The sequence below is a fragment of the Uloborus diversus genome, chromosome 3, assembly GCF_026930045.1.
Source record: "Uloborus diversus isolate 005 chromosome 3, Udiv.v.3.1, whole genome shotgun sequence".
Lineage (NCBI taxonomy): Eukaryota > Metazoa > Arthropoda > Arachnida > Araneae > Uloboridae > Uloborus > Uloborus diversus.
The window spans coordinates 3,666,864-3,679,140 of record NC_072733.1 but is presented as its reverse complement, the minus strand read 5'-3'; the positions used below and the strand labels follow the sequence as shown (position 1 = coordinate 3,679,140).

General features: G+C 33.6%; 1 protein-coding gene across 1 annotated transcript in view; it reads right to left on the bottom strand.

The window, feature by feature from the left end:
* Positions 1-12,277, bottom strand: part of LOC129218102 (malonate--CoA ligase ACSF3, mitochondrial-like) — a 33,790-nt gene that overhangs the window by 3,683 nt on the left and 17,830 nt on the right. Inside the window, exons 4-5 of the mRNA XM_054852298.1 lie at positions 6,423-6,568; positions 909-1,142 (exon numbers count right to left, since the gene is read on the bottom strand). Coding sequence (XP_054708273.1) covers positions 909-1,142; positions 6,423-6,568 — 380 coding nt within the window. The remainder of the gene's footprint in view (positions 1-908; positions 1,143-6,422; positions 6,569-12,277) is intronic.

Below are 12,277 nucleotides of genomic sequence, written 5' to 3'. Positions count from 1 at the left end.
CGGCTTTAGCAGATATTTGGGCCCAAACAAGGCAAAAAATGTTGAAAAAGTACCATTTTCAATTGACCTTTGCCTTCAAAGCCATAAGTGAGCCACCAAAATATTTATGCTAGCATGTACCTAGTATCAAGTAGTATCCACATTTAAAAGAATTGGCTTGGTTCACTCATTACTTTTGAAGCAAAGCAATTATATATTTAGCTCTTTTTTTTCACAACCTTAAATTTTGACCTATACTCGAGGGCAAACAAGTCAAATTTGAGAGGAAAGAAGCTTCACTTTTTTCTTATCACAATACTTGTAAAATATCCTGACAGTTTCAGGAAAATTGAAGGCGTCAACTATCAGGCCCCATTCACTTTGTTCAGCTTTCAAAAAAAAAAAAAGACTTGAACAAGAATATGAATCTAAAACAGGAGTTCTGTCCTAAAATTACGATTGTATCAAATAATATTATAAGTCACTGATACTATACTTAATTTGTAAAGCCTGATATAAATGAATAATTCAGATATATTGGCTTCCAACCTGTTAATATTTTTAAAATAAATTTTGATATACTTCAAAATATCTAGTTCATAAAACTCATATCAGAATTTCAATAGATTTTAAAGTATTCTTTGATATTTTCAAATTAAAAAGAGCATTACTTGCCCCAAAGATTGCAACCATTCTCTATTGACTTCATGGGGGACTTTTAAAGAAACTTAGAATATGAAGTGCAACATACAACTATGTTTCACATTAAAGTGACCCAAAGCCCAAAAATAAAAATAAAAAAAATTCCCTTAAAGAGGAAAAGAGTCCACTAACGCAAATGTTATCAAACTCTGAGCCTTAATGTTACATTCTTAAAATATACTTATCTTAATAATCATAAGAAAACACATAAAATATCTGATAATAACCTGTTTTAAACCATCTGTCTTCGGTAAATGATTCAGAAGTAGCCTTTTCTTTATTCCAATATTTTTTAAAAACATTTGGTCCTCTAATCATCAGTTCACCAGGTTTCCCTTCAGAATTTGGATGTAAATTAACATTTTCATAATTTCCTTGCACTAAAACACATTCTTTTCCTAATTTTTCATCAAGACACTGTATTTTTACTTCTACATTGGGCAGTATCTTACCGACTGTTCCTATAAATAAAAAAATACATTAAGAGAAAAGAAAAACTTCATATAAGTGAAGAAAAATACTACTTAAATATTTGAACACAATTTACAACTTTTTTTGAAGAATTATTTCATGCAAGACAGAAATAATAACGTAAGGAAATTATTTTGTATCATTAACTATGCTAAAAGAAAATTTGAATAAAGCATCAATTTAAATGTTAAAAATCCTGAGAAAATGGCAGTAAGTCTTCAATCTCAGCTTTTTTGGAAATTATTTGTTTTATAAGAATCTAGTGAAACTCAAAACATCCATCTAAACAAAACATTCATTACGAAAGGTATCTTGTACCAATCCTAAAAATAAAATGTTTTCTCTGTGTCTCAATAGTATTCAGTAAATTTAGGGACAAGAGGAATGTTTTAATTAGAAATTTTGAGTGGCAGACTTCACGGTAACTGACTGATTATAACAAGTTCTTTACTATGCGGTGTGGGGCCTCAAAAAATGGTATCTTTAGCAGCCAAAACCTGCCATTAAAATGGCAGAAAATAAAAATGTTACTGATCTGAATTGCTGCCACTCAATAATGTCCCCATTCTAAAATGTTGTTCCAAAGCGATGTGAAGTTTTAGCCATTTCAAAATAATGCCATACAAATGTATCAATAATTGAGAAAATGAAGATAACTTAACTATGAAGCTTGATCTCGGTCAAGTATCTTATCAGGCTAAGGTAAACACAGTTCTTTATGTTGAACTGTAGCTTATCAAATTTGTTCAAAAAATATGAATGTTATATAAACATATATACTATTGATAATAGTTTTTACCTTCAAAAATGATCGAGATAGTTAATACAGTTATAAACCCCACTATATTTAGCAGACCATCAGAGTAGATCGCTATAACCAAGGGTTTGCTAGCTCATACTTGTTAATATACTTCTATAATGAATGTCTTTCTAACACAATATTACAATAAATAGGTAAAATATTAGTATTATCTATTGTAATAAAAATACTACAGAAATATGTTATTTTTGGTTGCAAGCTTTTGCATTTTATGTTCATTTTGTTGATATTTCTGTCAACTATTGCAAACAAATTAACAACTTGTAGCCCCAACCAAGGGGCAAGAATGTTCATGCATGTTGTAGAAGGCGATTAAAATGGGCATTACGGGGCTAAGTCAGGTTTCAACCAATGGTACTTCGAATCCTCGGATCGACTGAAGTTACTCATTTCCCACTACCATGAAACCCAGTCTGAACTTAAGGTTGAATACTGCATCGCCCGTTGCGCAGGATAAACAGGGGTGAGGATGGAGTGTAGACAGAAGGCTCCATTTCATAAGTGGATTACAGTCTCCTTTTCTTGACTGCAATAATAATCATCTTGATACTATACAGTGCAACATGAATGGCTTTTTTACTTCAGCTATGAAAGTTAAACTGGAATACATATTAAACCTAGTGGATAAGAACAATGTAGATCATAGCCTTGCAGGAAACTAAGCTTAGAGAACCATCAATTTTTAAAGTAACAGGCTATGTGGTATACTGTATGGATAGACCCAACAGAGGGGGTGGTGGATTGGTGCTCCTTATCAAAAACTTAAATTTCAAAATGATTACAATTCCGGCGGAAGGCAGTGACATTTCCATTGTTTGGAGGAAAAATCATCAACATGTACCAACCACCTAGCCAGGCAAATCTTCCGGTGAACTTCTTGGAATTAATAGACAAAAGCAGTTTTTCTGGGAGATCTTAATGCTAAACACTTGTTGTAGGGATACATCAAAACCAATAAAAGGGATAGTGACTTGCTCTAAGAAGCTAATGACAAAGCTTTAATTTTTCACAATAGTGGCTCATCTATGCATATATCTATTAGTTATGGAACATCTGAGGCCATGGATTAGCCCAGATTTATATCTGTTTTGCAAATGGACTGTCCTTAATACCCTTGGTAGTGACCATCTCATCCATTGTGCCCCATTATGATTAAAACAAGGAATGGCAAGAATTATTCAGACTCCCATAGAAACTGCGGGAACTTTAAAGAAGCCAATTGGGACCATTTTGAACATCTTACTGAGATGGAGTTCGACAACCACCCTTTAGCAGAAGATTTGTAACAGGAATGGAAAAATTTTAAATTCTTTATTGATCTTTAGGTCTGAACTAATAGTTACATACAGAGGAATACACTTTACAGACACAACTACAGGTTTTGACTTGGAGGACATTTGGATTTTAACGGACAGACGTGCCTCTATACAGCATCTTTCCCATTGGGCGACTATTGGCAATTTGACAAGCTTGAATATTCTAGATCTCTGGTTTGGCTTTCCAACAGACACTCTATTTACTTTCAATTGTTTATACACTCCTAGGCTGGTTTATTCGGAAGCGAAAGAGCCAATTAGCTGGCCAAGGTTGCCTCTAATGAAACCTTGCATAATAACGGTAGTTCAACTTTCTCAGAAATCTTCTCAAACAAAAGAATGGAGCCAAATGCAATGTGGCAGACTCTTCCTGATAATACTTGGTATTTCGGTCAAAGACCTTGATGGTCTTTCCAGCTTAACATTCCATAGGAGACGACAGACCGGTCTCTCATGCTTTCTAAATGGACACATCAAATCCCTTGCTTTCCAACAGGAGGAAGAAAGTTTACAGTGCCCCATCGGGACAGGGCCAATCAGGCCTCTCCTAGTCATATACTCAAGTGCTTCAATTTCACAGTGCTTGAGATTTTAAGAGACTCAATTTTTTTTTTTTTTTTGACTTTTTGGAGGTTTTTGGTTTTATGGAGATGGTTTAGCTAAGCTATACCATCTGGGATTAGTAACAACAATATGGAAGAACTGTTTACATTATATTTAAAATGCAAAATGTGTTCAAAGTTTGAAGATTGATATTTGTAGCCAGAGAGAGAGACCTGAAATACATTCTAGTAACAATACAGTATATATTTAAATCTGATTTTTTTTATAAATCAACGAATAACTGAGAACAGGGTACTATAACTAGGACTGTAACAACAATGTTGATCTTTTTAAAACATCGACGTTTTTCTTCGATGAATCAATACCCCACAAATGTTTTAATTTTGATTTAATTTACATTGATGTTGCATGCATCTCTATCTATAATATAGGTTTATACATATCTGATTAGAAAACTATAATATAAACTTATATTTATATTGAAAGGAAACACTCTGCCTATGGGTGTTTTCGGTTCAATGTTCAATGGTAAAATATTAACATAAAAAAACATCAAACACAAAACATCAATATTAGAAAAAACTTCGACGTTAAAACATCTAAAGTAAAAACATTGATGTTTTAACAGAAACAGCAATTCTTTGAAAACATCAACAATGTTGCACAGTTTAGATCATATTATACTAGTCTACAAAAAAAAAAAATAATAATAATTTTTTTTTGTTACATGGAGAAAAATACCTGATCTTTGTGCAAAATGATGCCCTGAATTCAAATGTGCAAACAGTTTTTCTACATCACCCACAGATTTTTTGCAACACTAGACTGAAATTTGAAAGAATTGCACATATTTACAGGCATGATTAATACTAAAATGATGATAAAAAAACTTAGCTATTGTTCATTTCTTTCTGTATTTGGCATCAGGAACATCCCTATTAATTGTCTGACATCAATCAGCAAGAATTTATTCACTTCAATAATGGGGGACAGTTGAAAGATACGTTTATTTAGCTTTACACTAGGACTGGGCAATATCAGAATTTTAATACTGCGATATATTGCTCCCCAAATATTGATATTTTCGATATATTGATATATTCAAGGTAAATTTTGTGCAACTAATTTATTACATTTCTATGACAAAGTTACCATGGCTTTGGACAATAAGAAGTCTGTCAATGTTGTTTACAACGATTTTCAAAAAGCTTTCGACAAGGTACCGCATGTTGCTCTACTCAGGAAATTAGCTGATATAGGAATAGGAGGGAAAACTTTCATTTGAGTAAAAAACTGGCTGACCGGAACGAATCAAAGGGTAGTTGTAAGGGGAAATTATTCTAATTGGAGTGAGGTTTTAAGCGGGGTCCCACAAGGATCAGTGTTAGGGCCTGTTTTGTTCATTGTTTATATGAACGATATTCATAAAAATATTTCTGGGAACATGAATTGTTTTGCTGATGATGTCAAAGTTATGGAGAGTGTAGAAAATGAAGAACAAGCAAATCAGCTGCGAGAGGATCTAAATCATATTACGGAGTGGGCTGATAAATGGGGTATGGCTGTTAATGTTGGGAAATGTCAAGTGTTACATTTAGGGTATGGAAATAAGTGTACAAGTTATTATTTATAAGGTTCAGTCATTAGTCAGGCAGAAAAAGTTACTGATCTGGGCGTCTTAATAAGTCAGGATTTAAAGTTTAGTGAACAGTGTAGCATAGCTAGTAACAAAGCCAATAAGATGCTTGGGTTTATCAATAGATCTATTTCAAACAAATGCAAAGAAGTTCTTCTGCCCTTATATAGAAGTTTGGTAAGACCTCATTTGGAGTATGCTGTTCAGTTTTGGTCTCCTTATCTTAAGAAAGATATTAATGTATTGGAAAGGGTTCAAAGGCGGGCTACTAGGCTAATAAATGGACTTTCTCATTTAGACTATGATTCCAGGCTTAGAAGGCTAAAAATGTAGTCTTGAGCAAAAAACAGACCGAGGGGACATGATTCAGTTGTTTAAATTTATTAAAATGAAAGATGTTCGGGGGCTGAAGTTTAGCACTGAAAACAGGACAAGGGGTCATTGTTTTAAGCTATTTAAATCTCAGGCTAACATGGATATTAGGAACAATTATTATTTTTGCAGGGTAGCAGAACCTTGGAACAGCTCACTGGAAGAGGTGATAATGAGCAAGGGAGAGCCATTGAGATTTAAGAGAGCCATTGATCTTTACTGAGGATTGTAATTTGACTAGGACCAGTCTAGATGGGCCCAGAGCCTGTTGCTGGCCGTCCCTTTTGTATTTGTATATATGGTGATATTAGTAGGCTTCATGTATATGGTTTAGGTTATAAATATTGAAGTCTTAAAATAGTTTAACTATATATAAATAGTATCAAAATATTCTGGTGTTTGTAAATATTTTAAACATAAATCTTCATGAAAAATCTCAAATATTGCAATTAATATGCACTTTATGAATGGGTGATGTAAACCAAATAAGTTTAAAGCAAGCTACGTAAAAAGAAATAGAGATGAGCAATAAATTTCATCTTGCTAATTATATTTTAAATACCTGGCAGTCTTGAACCATGCAAGGGATTGGCCAAGGCCATCCCTATTTCAGACATGCCAAATCGTTCTAATAAGCGATGACCTGTAATGTTTTCCCAGCCATAAAACACAGTTTCTGGAAGGGCAGCAGAACCACTAGACATTAACCTGTGTCAGAACAAAGAATATCTATTGAAAACATATTGAAAATCTCTTACAGAAGATTTACAAATAAAAGTATGGTATTGCAAACAAAGAAAATTTGACTATATTCTTCAAGGTCATCATAGATCCACAGCTACTCTATTTTTCACTGCCACACTTAACTTTTATTGTGCTATTGCATCTCATCATAAGATGTCTATAATTGCACAAAACATTGCAGTATAGAATGAGAGGTTTCAACAGCATCAGATCTGCTTTCAAAAGTACTTTCCAAACAATAACATCAGAATTATTAAATTATACAACTACTTGTGTACAGTATTGCTAATCTCTTTTGTAAGCTAAAAAGTAGAAAACTGAATTATAACCTTGCCAACAGAGTGCAGATTTGAGGTTCCTACAGTTTCCTTTAAAGTCGACTCTAAATAGCTCAAAGCCTCACAACTCAAATATTCTACTATCTCGGAAGTTTTCATTGGGTCCTAAACACTTGAGAAGGCAGTGGGAACCGGGGCCCTCAAGGGGGGCGGGGGGGGGGGGGGGGCAAGCCTATGCATTGTATAAGGGCCCATGAGAGATTGAGAGGCATGTGGAGCGGGACCTAAGAAAAAATATAAAATCAAATAAATTTCTTCCTTTTTTAAAAATTTTAACTTGAAAGGACTTAGCCGTTTTCAATAGAATCAAAATGATGAGTTTTTGATTTTTCAAGTTCCAAGTGAGAAATTCAACTCGTCCTTATCTTCAGAGATCACTGCCCACTTCATTAATCAAACACGGCGATAAAAAGCTCTTTTGTTTATGAATTAAGGGTAAAAATAGTTTGCTTCCTTTTGCAAAGACAAGTTGGATTTTACTGAAATGTGCAATGAAACATAAAAATTTAATCAATTTATAAAAAGTATATATTATGTGTTAAAAACAAAATATCCAATTCTACTCAAATGCTTTATGTTATAAATCTTATAAAAACAAAAGAAAGTGTTTAATGTTAGGAAAACATTTTAGAAAGTTACTATTTTTATATTTCAAAAAAAAGAAATTAAGATTCCGATGGAGGGCACACAGAAATGACAAGCATAAGAGAAAAATAGGATTACATACACTTATTTACACTAGAATGCCAAAACATTCTCTTATGCAGTTAATATTTTAGGGCTCGGAAAATTTGAAGGCCATGATGTCTTATAAAAACAGCTTTTTACACACATGGTCTGGGTTTGATTTCACCAAAAGAGTTCCATTTAATAGACATTATAATTAGTCCAGTCAACAGATACATTTTACCTTACAAAAAAAATGGGGTAAAAGATTTTTTTTAATTTGTCCATATTGATCCCAACCTGGAAAAATCAAGTTATCCAATACGAAAGAACCTGGGAGAACTTTCGGGGGCCAAAAAACCAGAAAAATTCATAACTTTTTTATGTTTTTTCAAAATATCTCAGAAATGGTTAAACTTAGCAAAAATTTTTAAATACAAAGTTTAAAGAACATTAAATTTCCTACAACTTTTATAGCTACAACTTTTTTGTAGCATGAATAGCAAGCTCTCTACAGCTCTTTGAAAATAAACAATTTTCCTCTACTCTGGAAAAAAAAAAAAGCATTTCTCCTTAAATGAGGCCCATTAATCATTAAAACTTAACTAAAACCCTTAGCTTGAGAAGTTTAGCAACATTATTAGTTTCTTGATTTTTTTTTCTTTCAATGATGCTGTCCCTCCCCCTCACCACCGGTAACACAGACACTAGCAATTCCGGTCTGATAGAAGAAGTTCTCACATGATACCAATAATATATTATGTGTGATTGAGATAATAACTTTTACAACTCGTACATGTGTCGTGTAGTTGCAAAACCGGCCAACTCCTCAATTTTGGGAAATATGTTTTTTCAGTGTTTTGGGTGCTAAGGTACATGTTCCACCTATTGGATACCTAAAATCATGGCAAAACCGACAAAATCCTCAATTAATATGCATTTGAAAATCATGATGTGCTGAAAACCCGGCCAAATCCTCTCGTCTGTGAGTTTCAAAACCGGCCATGTCCATATCCGCTAGATGGCACTGCCGATCCAGAGCTGGAATGTACCTTTTCAGCTTCTCTTTCTGTTTACCTTTCCCTGTGCTCCATAGTCGTCGTGATTAATATTGGTCAGTGGTGCACGTTGCTTTGTCGATCATGGAAAAGTTTGTGGGTTACAGAATACCGATTTCAGCGGAGTCACTATCCTCAGATGCGTAGCTGATGGCTGTGGTGGCCAAAATAAAAACATAACATTGATGTTCATGTTTATATACTGGATGACTCCTAGCGCCCCAACCCATCTGAAAAAAAAGTGGAAGTCATTTTCCCCATTCCCCGTCATTCATTCATTCCTCTAGATCGTGTTTTCGCCCAAATTGAGAAGTTGAAAAAAATTGAGGCCCTTGTTCGGCCTTCAGAATTTGATAACATTCTCTTGGAAAGTGGAACAGTGTACAATCCAGGAAGAGACTACTACACTGATCTTGATTGGATGAGAACCATCAGTACCATCCTCAAACCCACAGCACAATGGCATTTCAAATTTGCACCAACGAAGAGATTTTTCATAACCAAGAAGAATAATAAGGTGCTGGTTCAAGGAGAGATTTTTTATAGATCTGAGGTTGGAGCAAAAAAGTCTGTTGTGAAGACTAAGAGGAGCATTGCAACCAGTAAGGTTACGAGTGTATTTCCAGGTTTAGTGGTGAAGCCTCAGAAAGTGTGCGATGTCCAAAACTTACTGACCAAACATTTTGGGTCAAACTGGGAGAGTGATGTGCGCTTGATTTTTTACAAAAACACCTTGATGGCATCATCTGCTCAAGGTGATGGAATCATAGGCCAAGAGGAAGAAAACAGTAGTTATGAAGAACATCAGGAAGAAATGTGTGAGCCTATTGAAGACGATAATGAAACTCTAGTTCTTGAATGTTGATATTATTTTATTTTTTTATAATATTTTATTATGCTTAGAAATAATTCTGGTCAGCTGTTCTGGTCTGTTTGATTTTTCAAATTATGTTGTCTTATTCTTGAGAGTTATGTTTATTGTACCCCAAAATCCCAATATCTAAATTTGGTATAGCAATTTTTAAGTTCAAATTAGTAGCAAAACCGGCCAACTCCAAAATGAGTTGCAAGAGCAGCCAAATCCAAAATGAAAATATGAGTAAATTCCCCCCTCCACATACCACCACCATTTACAGAAACGTTTTCCAACACCCTTCCCTAATATCACTAAAAACCGATGAGAATTAGTTTTGACCTTGATTATGCTTGATGTAACAGTAAAATGGCTTTCCCCATAAATTTAGTTTTTTTTGGAGATGGCCAGTTTTGTAACTGCACGACACACATTATAGTTTTAAAATTATAATTTTGAACAAAAAAAATAAAGGTTTTGCTGGATGGAATGGATGGGGGGGGGGGGTCTTCCTATCCAGTCCAGTGAACAATAGAAACCATTTAAAGGCAGGTTTGTTGTGTACATTTTTGCATTCCAAGAAATTAGATTTGCTATTGTAATCCAGTGCTGATAAACTTGAAAGAGGCATCGAGACATACATGCGGAGCATCTTCCTAAAAATATTTTGGAAACACAATAAATATGCAGACACAGGAGAGGAAAAGGGTGGGTGAGGAAAGTTAAATATGCATGTAAAGCATTAGAAATTTTAATAAGTGTAAGAGGAGGATTTAGGAGAATGAAATTTAACGGAAAAATTTGACCTCCAATTTAATTCTGTGTATTATTTTTTCTGGGTAATGCACCCTCAAACGGCGTGCACTCACTGTCCCTATGGGAGTGCTATATACGCCACTGAAGGGGGGGGGGGGGCAATCTGCAGCCCCATATCCCTTCCCCCAGATTCGTCACTGGATAAACATTTATTTACGTGCGACAAACACATTAGGGTCAAAAGAAGTCTAAATATAGGAGTTTGTTTTGTAAATCGATTACATATTGTTCAAATTATTTAATCTGTTAAAATGTAGAAATTTGAATAGCATCTTTCTTTATGGAGGTAATATTTTTATGTTTTGCGGCTTCTCTAGTCATGCTTTTGACAACAGTGTTTTTTTTCCCCTTTTGATTCATCTCTATAACTATTTCAGACTCCACTTAGTACCTAATAAAAAAGGCTGTAGAGCTTTTGGGGCCCTCTCTTATATACAGTGGCTCCTAAAAGTGTTTGTACACCTACGACTTTCAATGAAATAGGCCCCTATCCATTGGTTAGAATTTATGTTTCAGAATAGGTATTTAATTATAAGATCTATGATCAATTTTCAACAAAACTACAGGAAATTTTTTTTAAAAATATTAAAACTTAGTTTTTTTTTAAATGAAAAACCAAAAAGTGCTGTAAATTTTATCTCACAAAAGTCTTGGTACACTTTGAAAAATGTCTATAAATTATTGAATAATCTAACTTTTTATTAAGTTTTTATTTAGTAGAATATCATGCAGTATCAACAACACCTTTTAAACATCTGGGAATAGATTTCCTTCTCTTTTCTTTCTTTTTTTGCGTAATTTCTGAGTAAGTGTTCAACCACACTTCAAGTCTTATTGTTTCTAGCTCTATTTTCGTTTCAAAGCCATATTTTCGTAATATAGCCTACAGATACCTCTAAATATGTTACATTAAGTTCAAATCAGGAAGTTGAAGAGGTATTTTCTAAACTGAGGACAATTTTTGAGGCACAGACGCAAACATTGAAAACCGTATGCTTCTTATCGTTACCTTGACAAAAAACAAAGTTGTTTCCGATAACCAAATTTTTAGCTAAGAGTTTAAAATTGGTTCTTAAAATATTTAAATGAACAGCATGATTCATTATTTCATCAAAAAATTCCAAACTACCAAGCCCTGATGCTGATATGCACATTTACACAAGAACACTTTCACCATACTGATAAACTGGTCCAACTAAGTTCTTAAGATTAAGTTCCTAATTTTTTCTTCTATTTACAATTATACAACAATTTAACCAAAAATGCTGAATTCATTTTTATCTGTAAGTAATACGTAATTCCAAAACGTTTTGAGCTTATTTATCATTGATTTTGCGATGAAAAGCATAAGCTTCCTGTTTTTCGCACGGCCAAGAAAATTTCTGCGGGAAGAGGACCCATTTAATCCGCTAATCAGAGAATTTGGCCAACAATTTTAGGTGAAAATTAAATGTAAAAATTTTCATTTAACTCTGCAGAAACTTTTACAGCACTCAAAGGTGTATTTTTCATAAATTTTTTAACTGTAAATCTCCGATCACACTTTGTCAACGTTGTCGGTTGACGTTTTCTTACCTTGTTTTCGGTCCGATTCTTTTCTCAAAACCATTTTCTCAAGCACTTTACTATAGAATGGAGTAAATTAACTAATTTAGAGACATTTCAAATCAATTTACTGCTACTGTGAGGGAAATTCAAATTTCGAATGGTATTTGTGGTTTTTTACGAATACCAGTCATTTTAAAATAATAAGCACAATATTAAGGAATAAATAAACAAAAAATTAAAGCAGGGTTCGAAAATATCATGATATTTTCAAAAATATCCAATATTTTGATATATATCGGATATTTTGATATCTATCCGATATTTTCAATCAGCACAAACTAGCCTTCAAAATATTAAATGTATCCTCAGATCATTCTTCATTTTCGTATATTAC